This window comes from Nyctereutes procyonoides, unplaced genomic scaffold, assembly GCF_905146905.1.
Source record: "Nyctereutes procyonoides isolate TBG_1078 unplaced genomic scaffold, NYPRO_anot_genome, whole genome shotgun sequence".
NCBI lineage: Eukaryota > Metazoa > Chordata > Mammalia > Carnivora > Canidae > Nyctereutes > Nyctereutes procyonoides.
The window spans coordinates 26,729,313-26,753,550 of record NW_026575052.1 but is presented as its reverse complement, the minus strand read 5'-3'; the positions used below and the strand labels follow the sequence as shown (position 1 = coordinate 26,753,550).

Below are 24,238 nucleotides of genomic sequence, written 5' to 3'. Positions count from 1 at the left end.
GGGACTCTCCAGACAACCAGCCATTCAGGCTAGCTCTCTGTCTCCCGCGACCCCGACCCCCACACTTCTGGGTTCATTCTCCAGCTCCCTCTGCTGAAACCTGAGCCCCCGGCCCCTGTATTCCCTCTCTCTCCTTTATTTCTCTTCTTGGCATGAGTCACCACTAATGATATATTAATTTGTTAAGTGGCTTATTGTAGGACAACCTTCCTGTGTGGAGACTTGCTCAGTTACCCGTGCAGTGTCTGGATAGGAGAAAAGCCCCACAATTACTTGATGCATCAGTGAATGAATGAGGCACTACCTGTCCCGCAAACGCTCTCACTCTGGCAGCAGACAGGGGGAGACAGAAAAAGAACTAGTGCCATGGGGGGGGGGGGGCAGGGGTCATGGAGCCGAGAGAAGACCCCACCCGAGATGCAGGAGGTCAGGGGCAAAGTCCAGGCATGACGAGGTCAGAGGAGGGGGGAAGCGGAGATCTTAAGGTTGTGTTCTTGTCTTTCTACAAACGAAAGCCCTGAGGGACGATGTTCCAGGCAGAGGACAGCCTGTGTGAAGCCTGGAGGAGAAAAAGAAGCTGCTGGAAGAACGGAAAGTATTTTGGTGCGGCAGCTACGAGGAGCGTGAGGAAGGAGTGGTGGGCCATGGCGTGGAGAAGAGGCCCCAGGCCAGACCACTAGGGCTTTTCGAGGTCCTGAAGGGAGTTTGGCAATGAGGAGGGCCAGAGCATGGGAGGGGGTTGGCAGGGAAGGGTGTGATCAGGCTGCAGGGAGGAAATGCCCTCTGGCTTCTGAGGGAGGGAGGACCCGGAATAGGGAGGCAGGGAGGCCGTGGAGAGGCTCTGCAGGGATGGGGTTGGGCCAGGACCCATAGCGGGGACGGGCGCAGCATAAGGCAGACCCCTTGCACCCTGCCTTGAGCACCCTGCAGGCGACCTTGGGTGGTAAAAGGGGAATACCAGGGAGGAACCTGCTGCTGAGTCAGCCTGAATGTGCAGGGCTTGTTCAGTGGGCAGAGGGGCTCCCCGGTCAGCATGTACGGGGTTCATTTGAAGGGTAAAGAGTACACACCCTGGACTCCCAAGCCAATGCTCCTTTACGATTGAGCTGTCAGGGGCACCTGGGTGGCTCAATTGGTTGAGTGTCTGACTTTGCTCAGGTCTGGGTCTTTGGGTCCTGGGAGTGATTGAGCCCCACATGGAGCCACACTGGGCTCTGCACTCAGCAGGAAGTCTGCTTGTCCCTCTCCCTTTCCGTCTGTCCCCACCACAGGACCCCCTCAGCTTGTGCTCTCTCTCTCTCAAATAAATAAATAAAATCTTTTAAAAAATAAATAATAGGGTTGCTAGACAGCAAAAGAAAGGCGAAAAAGGAATACCTGAGTGGCTCAGCCAGTTAAGGTGGTTAAGACTCCACCTTCGGCTCAGGTCATGATCTCAGGGTCCTGGGATCTAGCTCTATGTCTGGCTCCCTGCTCAGCGGGAAGCCTGCTTCTCCCTCTCCCTCTGCCCCTCCCCACCCCTCGTGCTATCTCTCCCTCTCAAATAAATCTATAAAATCTTCAAAAAAAAAAAAAAAAGAGGTAAAAAGACAGCTACAGCTTGCCTAGCTAATTTCAAATTTCGGATAAACAGTGAATAATATTTTAGTATATATCACCAAATTTAGCATTCTGTATTTTATTTTTTTAAAGATTTTATTTATTTATTCATGAGAGACACAGAGAGAGAGAAGCAGAGACATAGGCAGAGGGAGAAGCAGGCTCCATGCGGGGAGCCCGATGTGGGACTCGATCCCGGGTCTCCAGGATCACGGCCTGGGCCAAAGGCAGGTGCTAAACTGCTGAGCCACCCAGGGATCCCCCCATTCTGTATTTTAACTGGCAACCCTGCTTTCAGTCCCCACCCCGTCACATACACACACCATGCCTTTAGGATATAACAGCAATGAAATAACACAGAACTTCTACTATGTGGCCCCTCTGGCAACCATTTGTCCTCCTACCCATTCCATCTTCCCACTAGTCTGGAAGCCACCCCACCACCCCACCCCACCCCACCCCCAGAGAGCTGGGCCCAGTGCCCAGTGCCCAGTGTGGGCCAGGCCAGGACCTACTGGGAGTGAGGGGAGGGCAGGGAGCCCTAGCAGGTCCCCCCCATCCCTGCCCTTCATACCCAGTATGGCATTTCTGGGCAGTGATCCCCACTCAGAACCTGGTGCTCAGGGCCACAAGCCTGGGTCTATCTCCTGGAACCACCAGAACCACCCTTTATTACTGTGGCCATATCCCCCCTGGGGTGGCCCTGGGCTTGGTAGGCCGTAGAGGCTAGGCCTGAACTAGTGATATGGGCCAACTCACAGGCATGACCCTTCTTCACTGGGCTACAGACCCTGCTGGAGCTGCTCCAGACAGGGGCTGGAACTTTCCATGATCCCTCCATACCCTCATTAGTATGGAGCCCACCCCAAGGCCTAAGGAGCCTGGTTCCACTCAGGACTGAGCTAACACGCAGGGCAGGGGACCTGGATAAGGACTCACATCATCCTGGTAGAGGTGGGGGGATACTCTGTCTGGAGTCAGAGCAGAGGCCATTCTAGGGAAAGTGGAAGGGGAGTTGACAAAGCTGAGGAATTGCAGATTGTGTGCCTAGCCTGGGCCTGTCGGGTTGAGCAGACCTAGGCCTGGGGTTTAGGTGGCTTGTCCTCTGCTAATCATATAGCAAAAATACTGCTGATAAAAATTATAACCATTTATTGAGCACTTACTACTTGCTAAGCCTCTTTATCTATAAAATAGGCCCCACGACTGCCCCTATTTTAAAGAGATGGGAAAACTAAGGCACAGAGAGCTTGAGTGGCTTGTCCCAGTCACCAAGCTAGCAAGTGGCAGGGCCATTGGAACTCAGGCAGTCTGGCTCCAGAGCCTGCAGCCCTCACTGCCTGGCAAAGGGCTATTTGCATCAAGAAATGAACACGGGGCAGAGGTTCTCCCTGGGAGAAAAGGGATCCAGCTCCAGTTCCCTCACCATGCCATCCAAAGTCAATGTCACCCATCTGGTGGCCTGGAGCGGGGCCCTGAGAGCCTACCCCAGCCCGCAGCTCCGGGGCCAGATATGCCCAAGCCCCCACGAGCCAGAGCGGGCAGCTGCACCAGGAAAAGAAAGGGCTGTGTGAACAGTGTGAGAATTCTTCCTTCAATCACGCAGCAGGAGCAGTCCTGGAAGCAGGGCCTCTCCTTCTGGTTTGTCATGTCCGCAGAACAGCGACGATATTTCCAGGCAGGATTTGTGAGCCGAAGGCTTCTGAGCACGGCCCAACAGCTCTCCCTGGTGTGCGGCCTGAGAATGCAGCTGGCTTCGGGAGCCCGCTCCCTCTGGTCTGGCAGGCAGGTCAGGAGCCAGGGGATTCTCTACAGCTACAGCCTGAGCTTGGGTTTAGACTCCATACCTTCCCGACCAGGGGAAATTCAAACCTGCCCAGTTATCAAATGGCCAGGTCCCGGGCCCGGCTGGCTCAGGTGGAGGGAAAAGGGGCTCCTTTCCTCCTGTCCCCAGGAAGCCCGATAGCCCAATGCTGGTCTACATGGTCCATGGGGGTCTTGGGACCACTGGGGGAGGCGCCTCTGGGAAGGCCTTCCTGATCTTTAAGAAGGATGGGCTTGGATTTGGAGGCCATCAAAATTTGGGGGGGCTAAAGGGAGAAAGGCCTCAGGCATAGGTGGGTGAGGTCTCTGACACTGGGTGGGACTCAAAGCTCTGGGCTGGAGCCCCAGGCCAGGATGTGGTCTGACCCTCCCCAGAAGGAAGGAGATGGGGCCCAGCAGGAACTTCCAGGGGAGATGGGCAGAAACCCCTACCCGCCCCTCCCCCGACACCCCCAGCAGGCAGTTGGAGGTAACAGTATCCACAAAGACATTCTTTCTCCCTGGTCTTATTCAGTCTTCACAAAGCTCTCGGGTAAGGCAGGACCGGAGCTGTCAGCCCCATGTCCTCATGTGGAAACCAGTCAGTGAGGATGACAGGCCCAAGGTCGTACTGTAAGACTCAGAGCCCAGCCTTGCAGTATGGGCTCCTAACTCCCAGGCCAGCCTCTGCCCACAAGCCTAACCAGGGCTAACCGGGCCCAGGCACCAGGGCAATGTTTCCTGGCCCCCAGTGGGGTTGGACCTGTCCTGGAGCAGAACGCCAGTGGAGGCAGGGCAATGCCCTGACCTCTGGGCCTGGGGAAGCCATGGAGGCTGAAAAGTCTCCCTGGAGGCCAGGGAGGGCTCTGCCATCCAGCAGCCTTGCCTGCCACCTTTTCTGGTAGAGGCCAGAGTCCTGGGCTGCAGGTAGCCAGAGAGGCCAGGGGTTCTGGGCAAGGAGCCCCAGACTACTTCATGGTCTGGGAGGAGCTGAACGCCTCCATCTCAGCCTCGGCCTCCGCCTCTGTGTGGTACCTCTGGGAGCAAAACCACAGGAAGAGGAAGAAACCTGGAAGGCAGAAAGGAGTCAGCAGGAAGCTGGAAGCAGCAATGTGGGGCCTCACCCAGAATTCAGGGACCTCCTCAGTGTGGGGGAGTTGGGTTTCCCCAAAGCCCAGGAGTAATTCTCAGAGACCCCACCACCACCACTGTGGAAGCTAGAAGGGGCAGAGGCTGGAGGACCAGAGGTAGGTAGGCCAGAGGGTGCTTTTGTGCAAATTAGGAGGAAAGACAGGAGGAGCCCCAAACCAGCTCGAGGCGATGGGCTTGAGGCAAGGGGCTCGATTTCAGCCCCTGACTTGCCCCCTGGAGCAGTCAACATGTGGGGGGCACCACCCCCGGGGCTTCCTCCACGCTGCCCACGGGCCTTCTTACCGTAGAGCGAGTTGAAGGTGGTGAAGAGGAAGAGCTGGGGCAACAGGAAGACACCGAAGGAGAAGAAAGCCAGGGCCCAGGTGGTGCCCAGCAGCACAGTGAGACCCAGCACAGTGACGCTGTCCCGGCAGGCGCGGGGGCTCTGCACCTCCTCCCGGGCCCGCAGCTGGTGCAGCAGCCGCAGCGCCCAGACCAGCACCACCAGGTTGAAAACAGACGTGAGGCCACCGTAGCCCATGACCAAGATGTTGTGCACCCAGGGGTCCCGCACCCAGCATCTGCGTTGGAAGGGGAAGCGCCAGGGTGGGCGTGATCCCAAGGCCGGGGTGGGGGCACCGGGGGAGGAGGGCAGTCTCTGGCCCCTGGATGGGGTTTTGTCTTCCTGTCCAGACCCGCTGGTTCCTGTCTGACCACAGGTGCCGTGGAGCTCTGGGCCTGGCTTCCTGGCCCACCTGCCACATTGGCCCCCTGCCCGATGCCCCCTCTTCCAGGCACACGGGGCTCTCTCATGACTCCATGCCTTTCCCCACCAGAAAGCTCTTCCTCCCCTCCCTTCTCCATCCTATTTCCGTCCCCTTCCATGGACAGTCCCGCTGCCAATTTGTATGATACTCTAGCAAATCACTGGCCCAGGGCCCTCTTTCCTGGAAACTTCTCTACCCACCCACCACGAGGTCAACGCCATCTCACCACCATCTCTGTGCAACGGGCCCCCTGCTCCAGGACCCCTCCCCACCTAGACGGGGCAGATGTGCCCCGCTCTGAGCCATAAGCTGTGGCACCTCAGGGTGGCCTGGTGGAGGGCCACTCCCCCCATGGGGACGAGGAGGAGAGTGGGCAGCAGGGAGACGCTACCAAGGGCTGAGAAAAGAGCAGAGGCCTGGCAGGGGCCCCAGCCCTGCTCCTAGAGCCTCCCTGAGGTCTTCACACCCTTTGCTTCCCCAGGACACCTGCAAGACAGGTGGTGACTCTTTACCTAGTCAGACACCGTGTCACAGGCTTTCTGCGGATGAGCCCATTCAGTCCTCATGATGACCCTATGAGGCAGGTGCATAGTCATCCCTGACCTCCAGAGGAGGAAACTGAGGCTCAGGCTTAGAAACACACACTAGTAAGAGGCAAAGGTGGGACCTGAAGCCCCCTGCTCTGAGCCCAGAACCTGTGCCCCTGTCATAGACACCTGCTCTGGCCCCCGCTATGGGCTCCTCCTGTGGCAGCCACAAGGGGCCTTGAACATTATTTGGGGGATTTTTTCAAGGGCCCATAATCTCCTGTGTGGTCTGGATGGTTCCTTTCCACTGCTGCCTAACTGTCCAGCAGGGGTGGCTCTATCACAACTTATAAACCGGTGTCCTGCTGGTGGGCACTGGAGTCACTTTCAAGGGTATGGTTACTGCCATCTGGGTTCAGGAGCATATATAGATGCAGTAAGGGGTTTTTGAATGCAGGAGAATAAAAGTCACGGTATCCAGGATGAGAAGGAGGGGGGAAGGAAGGGGGACTCAGAGAATTGGGTTCTTAGAGTGGGGTATGCTGTGACAGCCTGGCGACAGTGTGCTTCCTGCGCCACTTCAGTACTCTGGTCCCCAACACATAATAGATAAAACTAGATGGTTAAGGAGCCCTACCTAAGTCACACAGCCTCTGAGAAAGCAGCCTGACCCTCACAGATAGGAATGAACCCCAACCCGCTTCCACTCCATGCCCAGAGCCCTCATTTCCCAGAAGCTGGGAGGGATGGTGGGGGGGCCAGGCTCTGGAGCCAGCTGGCCCGTGGCGAAGTCCCGCTCTGCCATTGACCACCTGGGTTTCCTTGGGCGGGGTTCTTCAGCTGCCTATGCCTCAGTTTCCCTAACTGTAAAAAGAGGCTGACAATAGGCCCTACTCTTCGCTGTGATGTTTAAACAGGGTCACACACAAGGCCTGCCAGGGAGTCAGCCCTCAGCCAGTCTGGAGCTTGCCAGGGAAGAAAGAAGGCCGGGGCCAACCACTGAAGATGGGTCTACGGGGCTTGTTAAGCTACTCTCTATGTTGGCTGTGAAAAACTTCGTAACAAGAAAAAGGTAAATGTCTTAGGGCACAGGAAGGGGCAGCAGAGTCTGTCCCCAGGTCCCACCAGCACCCTCCCAACACAGACACCTGGGCCAAGCCCTGTCCCTGGGATGTCCCAGCCCCCACAGCACTCTCTCTGACTAGGAGGGTCTGAGGGCTAGCTGTGCCATCAGGCATGGGTAGGAGGAGCAGGAGCCTAAGCAAGAGCAAGGTGGGGGCCGAGCTCACTGAGCAGGGTCTGAGCTCTGCCAGGAGCCGGAGGCCCATGAGCAGGCACCAGAGTTCATGCCAGGGCTCCCTAGGGGTAGCCAGCTTTGAACAAGAGCCTGCCTCCGCAGGAGGCCTTGGGGATCCAGCAGAGGAGGTATAGCAAAGCCCATAGGAAGCCACCCCTCCCTGAGCCACAGCCCCCTCCTTGCCCCACAGCCAGTGCCCTGCCTATAGGACACCGTGTTCAGAGCCCCTGGGCCCTCCTGCCAGAGACAGGGAGCCTGCCACAGCCCTGAGGGCACTCACATGGATACGTTCCGGAAGGCTGTGTCATTTCCCTGGCTGTTGGAGAGTGGAATTGTGTGAGGTCCATACACTGAGTGCTGAGTGACAAGAAGGAGCAGCACCAGGAGGGCCGGGACCCCTGAGAGGTGAGACAGAGGTTTGGGATCTGTCAGGTGACCCCAGAGAAGGGCTGGTCCTGGGTCCCCAGGGCCATTAAAACAGAATTCCACTGAGCAGGCAGGGAGGGGAAGGGATGGTTCTGAGCCCCAGCCCCTGCCATACAGTCCAACTTCAGAGCACTTAACCTGGAGGTCTTAGAGGAGGCTGCTTTCCAAGGTGGCGTTATGAGGGCTCTAGGGTGGGATGGTAGTGGCAGTAGCAGTGGGGAGATGGAGCTAATGGGACAGAGATTAGAGAAATTCATGAGGAAACCAAGATAATAAAGAGGGGCTAGGATGGTGATAGAGGTACCCATGAAGGTGGTGCAGAGATTGTGGTGAAGATGAGGATGGTGGTGATGATGGAGGTGGTGGTGATGGTGATGGTGGAGTTGGAGGTAGAAGTTGGAGGTAGTGATGGCATTGATGATGGTGTTGGAGTTCCTGTGGAGATGACAGTAGAGGCGATGGTGGTGTTGGAGGTAGACGAGGTGATGGTGGAAGTGTTGGAAGTGATGGTGATGGAGGTGCTGGAGATGGAGGAGATGAGGTGTTGGAGGTAGAATGGGCGACAAGAATAGAGGTGCAGAAAGTAGTGGTGAGCACTGACAGGGATGACGGGCAGCTCTCATGGCAGTGGCCACTACGATGAGGAAGAGGAGAAAGAGAAGGCCGAGAGTGGGTAGACGCCCTGTCTGGCTGGACACCTCAGACCGCAGGAGGGAAGGGAGGCTCTGCTTACCCCAGCCCACCGCGCAAAGCTTGAGCAAGTATCGGTGGATGTAGATGTTGTAGACACGCCCAAGGAGGAGGTAGAGGTTGAAGCCTTCAATGGCCATCCAGGTGAGGCAGCTGAGCAGCGCAAAGTGCATGATGGCAGCCAGTGCTTTGCACGCCGCCGTCTCGGACGTGGAGGGCAGAGCCAGCGAAGGACTCAGCAGGAAGGTCACATTGAGGAGCAGCACAGAGGCATGCAGGTTCATGTGGATACGTGTTATGGAGTCACCCTGCTGCCTGCGGGTGGAAGCATGGCCTTCCATGGCCTGGAGACATCACAAGCAGTGCCACCACCCAGGGCTCATGGACACATAATAATGGGTACACTGAGGCTGGGGTGGGGATGGAGATCAACCAGCAGCCACCACAGCACGGCTGCTCTCCTGCCTACCAGTCTCCACCCCCTGGAGAAACCCACCCCACTCTGGGGGATCAATTAGATAAGAAGGAGGGGTGCTGAGCAGCAGTGGGTAGGCAGGCCCAGCACGGGGGCAGGGGAATACCTGGCTTGGAAGTGCAGCAGCAGAGTGAGTAGTGAGGCCACCATGGAGATGCTGCAGCCCACCAGGGAGATGTACGTGAGAGGGGCCAGCAGCTCTTCAGGAATCGGAGCTGGAGAGAGTTGCTGCAGGAAGGAAAGGAGAGATGGGGGACAAAAGCATGGAAATGCCTTACCCACGGTGACAGGGACCTGCTAAGACCTCAGCTCCAAACACCCCTGCCCCACACAAACCCCACCATGGTCTTGGCTTGAAAAGAAAAAAAAAGAAAAAAAAGCCCGGCGGACACAGTGGCTTTTGCCCCCCTCAACTCCCATCTCTCCTTTCTCTATGAGAAGCTTCCCTCTCTCACTGTCTATGCACATGGGCAATCCCACCATGTGTGAACAGGTGTTGAACAGGTGTACCAGGCCTGACTTATCAGAGCCCTTCCTTCTCCTGCCCAGTGATTGGTCGAGGGGTGGGAATGTGACACACTCCCAAGCAGTGGGACTCCATCCCAAGACTAGCTGGCTGAATTGGGTAAGAGAAGCTCCCCTTCTACTGGCCTAAAAGCTGGCAGGATATGAGCCTGGATTTGCTAGCAGCCATATTATTATCCTGTAGGGAAATCCTGTCTGAAGGCTAGGCCAGCACAAAGCAAGCACAGTTGGGAGATAGAGACAGAGCCCTGTCTTGGTGATATTGAGCATCTGGATCAAGCCATGCCTGAAGCCTAACATAGCTTCTTCAGCAACATGAGTTCATAAGTTTCTCTTTTCCTCTCCTTAAGCCCATTTGGGTTGTATTTTCTGTCCCCTACACCAGCCTTTGCTTTGGATGCTCCTCTTGCCTAGACATGGGGCCCTTTCTAGCTTTGACTCCCCTCACCCAGACTGGATGCACACGTACCATGAGAACAGCAAAGTAGCTGAGGTGATTGCAGCGGCAGAGCACCTGGGAAGGTGAGGGCTGCTCTGTGCGACAGCCCTCAGAACTCCAGGCCCCCCAGTAATCCTTGCTGGCTCCTTCCTTCCAGAAGACACAGGTCGCTGTGTAGCCTTCCTAAGGGGAGAGGCTGGAGTTGGGTGCATCCAAAGGGGTGTGGGGGAGGGCTGCGGGTCAGAGTCTGGAAATTGCACCCTTGTCAACATTTTACCAGGCACTGGCTGGGCTTTGGCATCAGACAGATCCAGATTCCAGCCTTGCCCATACTATGGACTCTCAGAGCGACCCGGGCAAGGGACCGAGCTTCTCTGAGCCTCAGCTTATTCATCTGCAAAGTGGAATCATCTATACCCAAGTCCCAAGGATGCTATTAAATTCCAGGCACCGAGAGATCTTGAATGTCCAGCTCTGGCTGGACAGTAGGTGCTCTATAATCAAGTGTCCCCTTTCCCCTCCTCCTCATGGGGAACAACGATGGTGCAGACCCATATCCCCCAGGAGGGACACTCATCCACAGACAACCCTGATGCCAAGTCTTGTGGATGGAGGGATGGGAGGAATCACACAGGCAGCGCCATGGAAAACCACTGAGGCGGACACCTGGGTGGTTCAGTGGTTGAGCCTCTGCCTTTGGTTCAGGGTGTGATCCCGGGGTCTTGGGATCCAGTCCCACACTGGGCTCCCCACAGGGAGCCTGCTTCTCCCTCTGTGTCTCTGCCTCTCTCTCTCTGTGTCTTTTATGAATAAATAAATAAAATCTTAAAAGAAAAAAGAAAACCACTGAGGAAGGGGCAGAGAAGTCCCAGGGAGGGAAGGGACACCCAGAGCACGGAGGTTACAGGACACAGCAGATTCCAGGGGAAGCAAACTGCAGGGGCAGAGGGCAGAGCAAAGAAAGGAAAGGATGATGGATAAATTGAGAGTGCGGAGCAGTCCTGAGGAGGCTGATGGGAAGTCAGGGAAGAGCCTAGAGGCTCTGGGCTTTTCAGAAATGCCAGGGCCAGAAGGGCAGAGGCATCAAAGCTTACACCCACCCATCAGCCCTTCTCCCTTTCTCCAGGATCAGCTTCTGCACCTCCCTCGAGGACCCATGCCTCCCCCCATGCCAGGTCAGATGAATCCAGCCACGTGACTCAGGCCTGGCCAATCCACACGTTCCATCAACTTGGTTCAGGGATAGACACATGACCCAGTCAGACATTTAGGACTCTATTCTGAGCCCCTGGTTTGCACTGATGAGGAAGAGCCTGCTGGGAAGAGGGGAGGGAAGTCCAGCACGTAAGCTGCCATCTGGCCAGAGCAGAGAGCCAAGGCAGGAAACCACTGCTGAGAGATAACAAGAGGCCGAGCCAGGATGGCATTGTATCAGCCCCTGGATCCAGTCATGCCTGAAGCCAGACAGCTCTGGGCATTTCATTTACATGAGCCGCTCAATTCCTTTTTGTGCTTAAGCTGGCTTGACTTGGCTTCATATCCCTTGCAATTCCTGGAGACCTGCCTGGGGGCCCCCCTGGGTGGCTCAGTTGGTTAAGCTCCTGACTCCCCATCTCAGGTCTCCATCTCAGGGTCCTGAGCTCAAGTCCCATGTTGGGCTCCACACTGGGTGTGGCACCTACTTAAAATGAAAAAGCAAATCCTGCCTAAGTAAAACCTTCTCTCTCTGACTTCTTTGACAGGAGTTTTCAAACTGTGATAGGTTCGAAATCGTTCATTTTCAAAATGCTTCCACAGATTTGAGTTTAGTCAAGCCAATGTTCAACAGGAGCAAGCCACAAGGGGCAGGGGTGAGGTGGAAACGGGGGGTGCCCCCCACAAGTACCAGGCTCCGATTGTGCCAAAAGCTGATGTTGACCGGGTCTCTGAGGTTGTTCACATGTCCATGCCCCAGCTGGGCCCCCAGGACGTAGTTATTGAGCAGAGATGAGTTGATGTTCTGGAAGGACAGCAAGAGAAGGGCTGACTGCAGGGGACACAGGGAGACCCCGGCTGAGGGCTAAGAGCCCCCTTCACCAGCCCTTCCCCCGGACGAGAGCAAGCAGGCGTGCCTCACATGTCCAGCGTGGGCCAGCCTCCCAGCCTTCACACATGCTGCCCCCTCCATCCCTCACCTCTCTGCCAAGTGCTGAGTACATTCTAGATCAGCCTAACCAACCACTGTCCTAACTCACTTTCAGAGCCAAAGTTAAAAGGCACCTTTGTCTACCTCCCACTCAGTTACAGCACACACATAGGTTTCTTCTAAGTGGGCCTTCCCACGATTTTCCTAAAACTGAGAAGGGGCCATGGACGGTCCCACCTGGTGCTGGTCCCTGCCCAGAGGCTAGCCAAGGGCACGGATGCCCACAGCGCCCCCAGGAAGGGGCCCCGCAAGGCACTGACCTGGAAAAAGTGGTCTGTGAAGAAGTAGATGCAGATGAGCCGCAGCTCCCTGGGGCGGGTCCTACAGGCGTCCTGGGTCAGCTCCGCGGGGAACTGCATGGCGTGGGGGACCCAGGCCTGTGGAGGGCAAGGACAGGCTGAGCCCGGTGTCCTCTGCCTCCAGAGCCGGCCCCAGTGCTTTCACTGCTCCTCTGTCCTTGTGAAGCCTTCCCGGCCTTATCCCAGGAGTGTCATTCCTCCAAGCCTCCACCTGCAGAGCTCTCTCCTCGCAGGCTGCACCTCCTCTCAAACTGGCCGAGATCCCAGCCCTCCCTCCAGGCTGCCCCTGCCTTGAATTATTCCCACCCAGCTGGGGCCCCTGGGGATGGAGCTTCTCGGCCTTCAGCACCCAGGCATTCCAAGGACGCTGGATCCCCTGGCCTCTCCTACAGCTGCCTCCCCACCCACAGACCTGCAAAAGCAGGAAGAGGACACTGCCCTTGAGGGGCCACAGGGTACCCCCTTTATCCATCATTTGCATGAGGAACATTAGCCCCATTTTACAGAGGAGGCAACTTACCAGGCTATGAGGGCAGACCAGATTAGTTTCGGGGAAGGAGGACGGGGAGTCCAGACCTTAAGGCCTTGGACGATTTTTTTGTGGGGGGAGAAGCATTGGCTGGGCCCCATCCCCTGACCACCTCTGACCTGGGGGACCCACTTCATGGTAGTGCTGTTCAGCGAGAGGCCGGCAAAGTTGCAGCCCAGCTTGAAGATCAGCGACTGGATGTTGGGCGTCTGCAAGGTCAGGTTGCTGCCCCCAAAGCTGGCGTTCAACAGGCTGCACTCCAGGCCCCGGATGAGGCTGAGGGCGAGAGAGTTGACCAGGGTTTGTGGTAGGGCTTGGGGCAGGAGGGGCCCCAGGTGGCTGAGAAGGGCGCCACCCCCCCCCCCCCGCCCCACCAGCATGGGCCACTCCGGTCTCCAGACCTTTGCACACAGTGTCCCTGGCACATCTCACCTCTCCACCGGCCTCATTCGCATCTCCTCATTACCTCACATTCTGGTCCAGGCTTGTTGGCACCTCCTTCGGGAAGCCTTTTTTGGGTGTTCTCTGCCGGCTGAGTGAAATGCCCCATAGTCCCTGTGCTTCCCTGGCCACTCATTCGGAGCTGCGAGGCCATCAGATCACAGAGCCACCCTGGAGGACCCAATCTGAGTCTTGGAGCTCCTTTCCAGAACTATGTAGAGACCCAGAATCCCACATCTAGTTGCATGGCATCCGTAGTTAAAGGGCCCTCAACCAGGCAGCAGATTTGATGAGGGCAGGGCTATGTTTATCCTGCATCTCTAGAGCCTGGTGCCAGGCACACTGTAGGTACTCAATAAATGCAGGTTGAATAGATGGATTAATGGTCTACCCTGGACTACCCTGGACTGTACAACCCTGGACCACTGATTCAAGGCACAAGCTCGGTGTGGGAGGCACAGCTGACTCTAGGCAGACAAGGAGGACCGCCCAACTCACCCAACAAGAGAAATTGAGCTGTGGTTCCTGACCATCCTCTCCAGCTTCTTCATCCAGTGCAGGGGTTCTTGGGATGCCTCTGCAGGGAGCAGGTCAGACTTCCACTTTGGCCTCCATCCCTGGGCCTCCCACCCCAGCCTTGGCCTTGCTGCTGCCCCAGAATGCCTCAGGGCCCCCTTTCAAGCTCCCTTGGTTTGACGTATCCCCCTTTCACATCACATCCAGGGGCCCGGGCAAGGATGGCTCCCCAGCTCAGCGGCACCTTCTTACCCACGGTCTCACTCTGAGCAGTCATGAAGCATAAACAGAGGAAAAAGACCCCCCAGGGATCCATGTCCTGGACCTCGTCTCTTCCAAGAACCAGCTCCCACCCTAGAAAATATGCATGCCTTTGTCATCTTTGACAATGATCTCTAACTTCTAGGTGTCTGGCATGTCCCAAGGGTAGGACATCTAGCATCTTTTTTTTTTTAGCATCTTTTTTTAATTTAAGATTTTATTTATTTATTCATGAGAGACACAAAGAGAGAGACAGAGGCAGAAGGAGAAGGAGGTTCCCTGTGGGGAGCCTGATGTGGGACTCAATCCCAGGACCCCGGGATCACGCCCTGAGCTGAAGGCAGACGCTCAACCACTGAGCCACCGGGTGTCCCTGACAGCTAATGTCTTAATTGATCCTTGTTACTTCTGCATTTCACAGATGGGGAAACTGAGCTTCAGAGCACAAGTGGTCTTGCTCTGCCTGAGGCTCCCTGAGCCAGGTCTCTGTGACTCCAGAATCCCTGACCCTTTGTTCAGAAATGACTGTCATTAGCAGCTCTGCCTGAGTCACCCCCGCTCCCCCAAAATGGCCTCTCTGGGGGTTTCTCCACAGCCCTGACTCTACCCAGCAGGGGAACCTGCTTGGGAGCAAGCACCATGGAACCCTGTGCAGTTCTGTCATTAATTCACCATGTGACTTTGAGCAAGGGTCTGTCCCTCCCAGCCTTCATTTTCTGTGGTTTTGAAATAAATGAATAAACTTCTGTTTAAACACAGCAAAATTATGTCAACATCCTGAAACTCCACTAAAATGAGAATGGGTGAATAAAATGGGCACAAAGACAGAACAAAGGCAAAGAAGACAACAGCAAGCACAACTCTGGAAGCTCCAAAGCAGGTGGGCACATGGTAATAAACTTAGCAGACCATAAAAAGTTGAGACCAAGTGCCTACATGGTGGGGAGAGGTGTGGTGTGAGGGGAGGAGGGAAAGGGATGGGGAGAAGCCTCACAACCCCAGAGAACACTTGAGAACTAGAAGCATCGAGAACCTCTGAAAGCAGGGCAAGGAGTGAAACCCAAAAATGAGGGATGGATGGTTGTGAGTTTTGTTTTTTTTTTTAAGAGAGAGAGAGCACGCGTGCACATGTGTAAGTTAGGGGCAGGAGGCAGGGGCAGAGGGAAACAGAGAGAGAGAGAATCCCAAGCAGTCTCCAAGCTCAATGAAGAGTTCAGCTCGGGACTCGATCCCATGAACTTGAGATCATGAGCTGAGCTGAAATCAAGAGTACAACGCTTAACCAACCAAACTACCCAGGCGCCCTGGTCATGAGTCTTTAAAATGACCAGCTGAGGCCCCAGATCCCCTCTGCCACCTGGAGACCACTGTCACCACCCTTCCACCCTCCACCCCACCCCAACATAAAGGTCATTCCCTGGAGACAGTGCCTGATAGAGAATCCGAGGGGAAGGATGGGATGCCATCCAGGCTTAGAAAAATGAAGCCATACCCCTTCCCCACTTCACCTCCAGTCAGCTTCCCGAAGCCTATGGCAGCCAGGGGATGATGCTCTATGGCAGCAGAAAATTCTTCTCTAAAGAACTGGCTGTTCCAAGAAAGGTATCCTCTAGGGCAGCCCCGGTGCTGCAGCAGTTTGGCGCCGCCTGCAGCCTGGGGTGTGATCCTAGAGACCTGGGATCCAGTCCTGCATCGGACTCCCTGCATGGAGCCTGCTTCTCCCTCTGCCTCTCTCTCTGAATGAATGAATGAATGAATGAATGAATAAATAAATAAAAGGTAGCCTCTAGCTATGGATGTCTTGGTATTCCTTAATGAAATGGCCAGGACTAAACTTAGGTTAAAGCTTTACCAGTCATCAGCCCTGATAAGCAGTTGTGCCTTAGCGCTACTCCCCCCAGTTGTTGGCTGGACAGCAGGACCAGGGTATATCCTGTCCAGAAAGCAGTGGAAAAAAAGAAGCTTCCAGGATGGAGGCCTCATCAAATAATAGGAGAAGGAGGAGACGCTCCAGATTAATTGGGTGAAGTGGGGACGCCTGGATGGCTCAGTGGTTGAGCATCTGCCTTTGGCTCAGGGCGTGATCCCGAGGTTCTAGGATCAAGTCCTGCATTGGGCTCCCTGCATGGAGCCTGCTTCTCCCTCTGCCTGTGTCTCTGCCTATTCTCACAAATAAATGAATAAACTCTTTAAAAAAAATGGGTGAAGTGTACACAAAATCTTTGTGTACTGTTTTTTTAACCTCCTGTGAATTTATCATTGTTTTCAAAAGTAAAAGTTCAAAGTACAGTCCAATAGATTACCATTTCACTATCAAAAATTACAACACAGATAGTAACATAAAAGGGAGCAAAGTATATCCATTGCACAGAAAGCACAAGTTGAACATAACACACAGAATATAATCACATGTACGGAAATTTATGCTGATATACGTGTTGAAGGCTAGGAGGGTATCTGGAAGAATGGTTGCCAAAATGTTGATAAGGTTACGTGGAGAAGGATTACTTTCTTTTTTAGGTTTTCCATATAGTTCGAAATTTTTTTAAAGATTTTATTTATTTATTTGAGAAAGAGAGAGCACAAGTAGGGGGAGCAACAGAGGGGGAGGGAGAAACAGGATCCCCACTGTGCAGGGAGCTCGATGTGGGGCTTGATCCCAGGACCCTGCGATCATGACCTGAGCTGAAGACAGACATTTAATTGCTTAATCAGCTGAGTCATCTAGGCACCCCACAGTTTGAATTTTCTACCACAAACACGTATTACCTTCACAAGGTAATTGAAAACAAGTTTTTGGTTTTTTTTTTGAAAACAAGTTTTTAATGCTTAGAATTTTTTTAATGTTCCAAATGACTAGCATTATGGAAAAAAATAGTAGTGGCATATTTTTTATGAAAAAACAAAAAAAAACATGTTGCAAAGCAATGTAATCCAATCCTCGCAATAGTCACATTTCTCATATATGCAAGATCTGAAATATGCGGAGGTCACTTCTGGGTGGTGAGATTCTGGGCCTACTTGTTTTAGGTGCCTTATTTCCTAATATTACCCCATATATTATAGTTATATGCTTCTCAATTTTTATTTACTCTTCTCATAGTGGTTTTTGTTTCTTAAGTAGGCTCCAGGCCCAACATGGAGCCCAGCACAGGACTTGAATTCACAGCCCTGACATCAAGACTGAGCTAGGATCAAGAATCAGATGCTTGACCAACTGAGCCACCCAGGGGCCCCTACTCTTCAGATAGTTTAAAATTTTACAACTTTCAAATCTAAACAATAAATAAGTCCACAAAGGCATAAAAATCGCAAAGTATCCCTCCCTCCTGTGTCACCCAACCACTCCCTTCCCAGCTAGTCACCCCAGGTAACTACAGCTATTAGTGTTTTGTGAATTTTCCCAAGTATCAAAGAAGTAAAGCATATATGACTTTCCTCATCTTATTTTATTTTTTAATTATTTAAAATGATTATTTATTTATTTATTCATGAGAGAGGCAAAGACACAGGCAGAGGGAGAAGCAGGCTCCCTGCAGAAAGCTGATGTGGGACTCCATCCCAGGACCCCAAGACCATGCCCTGAGCCAAAGGCAGACACCCAACCACTGAGCCTACCAGGCATTCCTCTCCTCATTTTATTAAAAAAAAAAAATATATAGCACCCTCTCTACTGTTCTGCAATTCGTTTTTTCGCTTGAAAATACATCTTGGAGAGCTTTTCTTTTTCTTTTTAAGATTTTATTTATTTATTCATGAGAGACACAGAGAAAGGCAGAGACACAGGCAGAGGGAGAAGCAGGCTCCCTGCAGGGAGCCCAACGTGGGACTCAGTCCCGGGCCTCCAGGATCACGCCCTGGACTGAAGGCGGCGCTAAACCGCTGAGCCACCCGGGCTGTCCTTGGAGAGCTTTTCCTAACAGTACCTGGAGCTTCCCCTTTTTCTTTTACAACTGCATAGTCTACCGTTGGAGGGATAAGCCCTAGCTTATTCAGCAGGTGCCTCAGAACTGTTGGTGGTGTGGGCTCTGGTCTTTGGTTCTTTATAACAGTACAGCTGTTCTGATGTTATTTCCTAAATGTGCAAGTTCACGGTCTGCCCTTTTTTTTAATGCCTGATTCTTCCTTATCTTCTCGAAATTCTTTCCATAATAGGGAAATCAGCTCGTTGTCTATTATGTGAATTGCAAATCTGTTTCCTGGTTTATCTTTTGCCTTTTAACATTACATCTGGTACTTTTGCCATGTAGAAGTCCTTTTTTATATGCATAATTTTTGTGTAACCAGAATTATCAGTATTTTTCTCTTTTGGCTTCTGGACTTTGAGTCATAGCCTTAAAAAGGCCTTCCAATTATGAAGGATTTCTCCTAAGTTTCTCGTAGTACTTTTGAGGTTTCATTATTCACATTTGGGACCCCTTGTCTATTTGCATCGACCTGGAGTACAGCATGAGATGGGGATGAGATTTTTTTTTCTGGGTGGTCCCAACCATTTGTTTTAACACTATTTATTAATATATGTGTTTATTTGAAAAGAGAATAGAAGGGCGCCTGGGTGGCTCAGTTGGTTAAGCATTCAACACTTGGTTTTGGCCCAGGTCATGATCTCAGGATTGTGGGATTGAGTCAGGCTCCACACTCAGTGGGGAGTCTGTTTGAGATTCTCTCTCTCTCAAACATGTAAATAAATCTTTAAACAAAAAAAAAAAGAGGGCAGCCCTGGTGGCTCAGCGGTTTAGCGCTACCTTCAGGCCAGGGCGCAATCCTGGAGTCCCAGGATCGAGCCCCATGTTGGGCTCCCTGCATGGAGCCTGCTTCTCCTTCTGCCTGTGTCTCTGCCTCTGTGTGTGTGTGTGTGTGTGTGTGTGTGTGTGTGTGTGTGTGATGAATAAATAAGTAAAATATTTTCGAAAGAAAGAGAGAGAGAGAAAGAAAGAAAAGGGAATAGAGATTTTGGTTGGAATCATGGAGTGCTGGGTTCTTACTCATTTGGCCACTTGGTTATTTATTAAGCTGTGTTACCTTGAGCAGTCCTCCCCCTCACTGTGTGAATAGGGAAACTGAGGCCCAGACAATAATGTGGATTTGACCTCCAGGGTCTGGACCGTAAGGCCAGGACCCCAGGGCCTTGGCTACCCTGCTCTGTCTACAGAGAGAAGACAGGTCTAACCCCACCACCAGCTGAAGTAATCAAGGCCAAAGCAGAAGTAACACCTCCTCCAAGTACCCCAAATAGCTACGGTTTCCACTCCCTTTCCCAGAGGCAAACCACAATCCTCACTTCTGCTTGAGACTTCCAGCACCTCTCTCCCTAGCCCTTCCGGAGGCCACCGTGTATTGTCACCCCACATCCTCATCCCTCTCACCATCCACGTTATGATTCATTATCTGGGGCTCCCTGGGAAACAGAATCCCTTACTTGATGTCCAAGATGGTTCCAGTTGATTGTGGGGAAGCTAGGAACCACACAAGAGTTTGCCTGGGCTTACAGCAAGCCAGTCATCAAGCAGGAGATCAAACCCAGAGCTCCTGACTCCAAGGCAAGTGCCCTCCTCATGCAGGGGACTGCTGCCTCCCAAAGATGGTTGGGCAGCTGAGTCGCTCTACAGATGAAGACAACTCTTATCTAGGCCAAAACAGAGATGAGGAAACACACAGAGCCGTTGGTAGATGCAAATTTGATAACCAGTTGCAGTATTCATTGCCTGGGCTGTGACACTGGGCAATAAGTCCACTCCTCTGTGCTTCATTCAGGGTTTCTCATCCATTAAATGAGACCAAGGAGACCTATTTCCCAGGGAGAGAGACTCAGAGATATTTCCACAATCCTCACTGTAAATTCAGGGCTCTGACCCAAAGCCCCAGCCAGAGATATATCTAAACATAAGACTTGGGAACCCTGCCTTCCTCCCTGGGGCTGACCCTGCACCCCATCCCCCTGCTGCCCACGCATCTCCAACAGCACCAGGCCTGCTGAGCTGGTCACACTCCTGAACATGGCCCCATTGCCCCTTCCAAGCAGCTACTCCTGCCAACCACAGGCTGGAGCCCCCACCGCTGGCCTCACCCTGGCCTGGGTGAGGAATGGATCCCTGGTCTCTGCAGGAAAGCCCTGGAAAGTACCATTCTCACCCCTATTTTACAGGCAGGGGAAGGGAGACCCAATAGGGAGTCTGTGACCAAGCCAGCACCAGAGCCTAAGACAAACCATCCCAGGCTCCAGTCCAGGTCATTCTGAGAGCAATGGCACCTGCTTGCATCTGCCCAGTACAAACTTCATGCAGGCCCTCCCCACGTCATCTGAGGTACAGGTTACCAGACTAACCCCATTTCACAGATAAAGACACTGACATCCAGAAAAGTCTAATAACTTGCCCTAGGCCAGCGTGGGGAACTAGGAGTTAAACCCAGGGCCTAACCACTACTTATTTTAAATTGCTCTTTAAAAAATAAATAATTGGAAGGGCATCTGGGTGGCTCGGTAGGTTAAGCATCTGCCTTCAGCTCAAGTCATGATCCCACGGTCCTGCAGGAGGTTCCCTGCTCAGCAGAGAGTCTGCTTCTTCCTCTCCTTCTCCCTCTCCCTCCACACTTCTCCCCCTGCTCATGTTCTCTCTCTCTCTCAAATACATAAATAAAATATTTTAAAGATAGATAGATGATAGATAGATAGATAGATAGATAGATAGATAGATAGATAGGTAGATAGATAGTTAGGCAGTCTTCCATATTCCCAGAGATTTGAAGTAGCCACCAGAGAGTGAAGGGGATAAGGGTGGGTCCCCAGCTTGCTGCTCCCAGGATGTCACTGATCCTGGACCCACCAGGGCAGTGACATGCCTGATGCCTGCTGGGGAACTGGCAGAGAGGTAGAGGAGGGGGGAAGAGAGCCAGCTGACCTGTGGAGCCGCTGCCGTCCTGCTGCTGTACTGCTGCCACCGGTCTGTCTACGTGAAGAAAAGGAAGTTGGATGTGTGTGCTGGCGCCACCTCTCTGTGCCCCTCAGCCCCAGCCCTCCGCCCTCTCCTGCTCTCTGCTCTCTTCACCCTGCAGCTGCACGCCACAACACGCTCTCACTTCACTTCTTCTTTCCCCGTCAGCAGCCTTTTTGCTTCCTCTGAACTGGCAGCTGGGCCCAGGGCCCCTCTTGCTCTCATCCCACCCCACCCCCGCCCTATGCCTGCAGCACTTTCTGAGGATGGCTACACCTTGCAGAGGTGGCTGGCCTCAGTGGGGAGGGCAGGGAGGGCTGACCCACGAGTCACCCCACAAGGTTTCAGAACTCTGCTCTCCACCACTTCGGCTTCAGTTTCCCCACCTTCAGAAAAGAGAAGATGATCCTGGCCTGACCTGACAATCAATGGGGCTGATGTTGGTCACAACCTCAGGCCAGGGCTGGGTCCAACTGCCTGGGCTCAAATACCAGGCCTGTCATCTACTGGCCAGGGGACTTTGGGCAAGTGACTAAAACTCTCTGAACCTCAGCTTCCCCTCTAAAATGGAGATAAGGTGGACTCAGTTGGTGAAGCATCTGCTTTCGGCTCAAGGCATGATCCCGGGGTCCTGGGATCGAGTCCCACATTGGGCTCCCCACAGGGAGCCTGCTTCTCTCTCTGCCTCTGTCTCTCTCTCTGGGTCTCTCATGAACAAATAAATAAAATCTTTGAATAAACAAACAAACAAACTAGATCTTTGAAAATAAATAAATCAATCAAATGGAGATGAGACAGTACCACCTCAGGGTAGTGTGAGGCTTATGAGAGGTCACGCTGCAAAGTCACCGGAAGCACTCCATAAAGCCTGCCCATTTCACAGATGGGGAGTTTGAGGCCTGCAGAAGACAAGAGCCTAGCCCAGAGTTACCCAGCGCAGAGCCCTCTGTAGAAAGGCCTCACTGCAGGCGCCTGGGTGGCTCAGTTGGTTAAGCATCTGCCTTCATCTCAGGTCATCATCCCGGGGTCCTGGGATCAACCCCATGTCAGCCTGCTCCTCCCTCCCATTGTGCTCTCTCTCTCAAATAAATAAATAAGAATCTTTGAAAAATAAAAAAGAAAGAAAGAAAGGCCTTCCTCCCTGGGAACAGAGCTCAGATGTGATGTGGACAGACTGTGGCTGGAAGGCTGGTCAGCCTGTCCTGCTCCAGCCACTTCTTCTGCAGAACCCCAAGGGGAAAGAGACGTGCCGTGTGCTTCAGTGGGAAGCAGGGTGCCCTCTCTCACCCAGCCAGACTCCCTGGGAAAATTCCAACCTAGGAACATACTTTCCTACCCCCAGGGTGAGAGGGGGAGGCAGCAAAGTGGAGAAAGCAGGCAGCCCCCAACAGGGTCTCTCTGCTCTCTCCCCACCTTGCAGCCCTGTGGGCACCGACCCACAACCCACAGGTAGCTCCGGCCTCTGTGGGAAGGGGGAAGAGAGCTGTACCTCGGAAGGCAGTGGGATTTTGGGGAAGCACAGGCCCATGTCCCCAGGCCTCCCACTGTAGCTGCAGTGCAATGGCTTTGCAGGGACACCTACCCCTCGGCTACACTCCAGCTGGATGACTTGGGCAAGCCTTTGCCTCTCTCTGCACTTTGGTTTTCTGGGGCCATGACCCAGATCATGACCTCCAAGCCCTTCCTTCTGAGGCCTCCTAGCCACCTCTAGATTTACAACACCAGTAGGCTTCCTCCTCTTGCTGTTTGCTAACCCAGGCAACTGCTCTCGGGGCCCAGGAGGCCCCGCTCGCCCCGAAGCCCCTGTTTTCCACCTGGGATCTGTGCCAGCCTCACTATGCCCTGCCTCAGGTGGAGTGCTGGTTTTACTCTACCCTGTTCTCCAGACCCTGGAAGTCACCGCCAAGACACTCCCCAGCTCAAAAGCCAGCAGTGGCTTCCTATTGCCTTCATGGTCTAGCCCCATCCAGCTTCTATGTCCACCCTGTTCTGGATGAGCTTGCCGTGTTCACACCCATCTCCCTGCTCTGTCCCAGCCACAACATACACATGTACTGGGCAGGACCCCAACTCTTCATCCTTCAAAGGCTCAGGGGCAGCTCTGGTCGTGCTTCCCCTTGGAAGGCTGCTCTGCCTCCAACTCCCCTATAAAACATTCCAGATGCTTCAGCTTTAAAGCACGCTAGTCCCTGTTCAGCGCCCCCAGGCAGGAAGGGAGGCAGCAAGCCACCTCCTGCTCCCCACTCTGGGATAGCCACACACCATCTCTAGCAAAGTGTCTCTCCCCATAGGGCTACTCACCCTGTGATCTGCAAGAGGACGGTGAGTGGGACCCCCCCAAACAGGACATACATAAACTGAGTCTCACCATGAAAAAAGTCATTTACTTTTCAGTGTTTTTCAATCCTGGCTGCATCCAGGAGAAGCCTTCGTTTAGGGCTAAATTTTCTCTAACTCTTCTCTACCATTGCCCCATATCCTTATTTTTTCATTTTTTGACCTTTTATTGGACACAGAAAACTAGATATCTGACTTTTAATGATTTTTATTGTGGCAAAATATACACAAAATCTACCATTTTAACAATTTTTTAAGCGTGCAATTCCATGGCATTAAGTACATCCACATTGCTATGCAGCCGTCACCACCATCCACTATCCAGAACGTTTCCACCTTCCCAAATTGGAACTCTATCCCCACTCAGTAGCAACCTTGCACACACCCCTTCCTGACAGTCCCTGGCCACACCACTCTACTCTGTCTCTATGATTTTTTTTAAAAGATTTTATCTATTTATTCATGAGAGACACACAGAGAGAGGCAGAGACACAGGCAGAGACACAGGCAGAGGGAGAAGCAGGCTCCATGCATGGAGCCCAACACGGGACTCAATCCCAGGACTCCAGGATCACACCCTGGGCTGAAGGCAGACGCTAAACTGCTGAGCCACCCAGGCACCCATGGGACAAGTGGTTTTAGAAATAGTGGTGACAATGGCAAGATTGAGTCAGATGTAGGCTCTCAGATCTTCTGGCTTTGTGACCCCAAGCCTGTCACTTGATTTTCACTTTTCTCACTATAAGATGGTGGGGTAGGGGTGACTTAAAGCTGAGATCATTCATATGAACTGCCAAGCCCATGGTCAGTATACCTCTTGGTTCCATGACCTCTTGGGATTTCACCATCTGCTGCAAGGAACAATCCTAGGACTACTTCCGTTGTTAAGAAAGAGGGCCTAACTGTGAAATTCTACTTGGAGCTTAGGTTCACCACTGACTTAGCATCCTCAACCTTCTCCATCCCTACTACTGCCTCCATCCAGAAAGAGCATCTGGGAAGGAACCAGGGGCTGGCTCTTGGCCCATTGCTGTCCTTAGCAACCAAAAGCCCCCCTGA

At 53.2% G+C, this 24,238-nt stretch overlaps 1 protein-coding gene across 6 annotated transcripts; it reads right to left on the bottom strand.

Annotated features, from left to right (window-relative positions):
- Positions 1-2,171: 2,171 nt before the first annotated feature.
- ADGRG5 (adhesion G protein-coupled receptor G5) lies at positions 2,172-20,998 on the bottom strand. Of its 6 annotated transcripts, XM_055332209.1 has the most exons (14): positions 20,988-20,998; positions 20,810-20,857; positions 13,902-14,003; positions 13,632-13,710; positions 13,159-13,224; positions 12,812-12,968; positions 12,125-12,241; positions 11,565-11,678; positions 9,710-9,862; positions 8,822-8,943; positions 8,284-8,555; positions 7,405-7,522; positions 4,837-5,114; positions 2,172-4,471 (listed from the first exon to the last, which is right to left on the bottom strand). In XM_055332209.1, exons 3-14 carry the CDS (start codon positions 13,963-13,965, stop codon positions 4,371-4,373), a joined length of 1,641 nt encoding a protein of 546 aa, XP_055188184.1. In that variant the 5' UTR covers positions 13,966-14,003; positions 20,810-20,857; positions 20,988-20,998; the 3' UTR covers positions 2,172-4,370. The 6 variants fall into 6 exon arrangements, with proteins under 6 accessions (XP_055188184.1, XP_055188185.1, XP_055188180.1 ...); XM_055332210.1 differs by lacking the exon at positions 4,837-5,114; XM_055332205.1 differs by having other exon boundaries at positions 4,389-5,114.
- Positions 20,999-24,238: the final 3,240 nt, after the last annotated feature.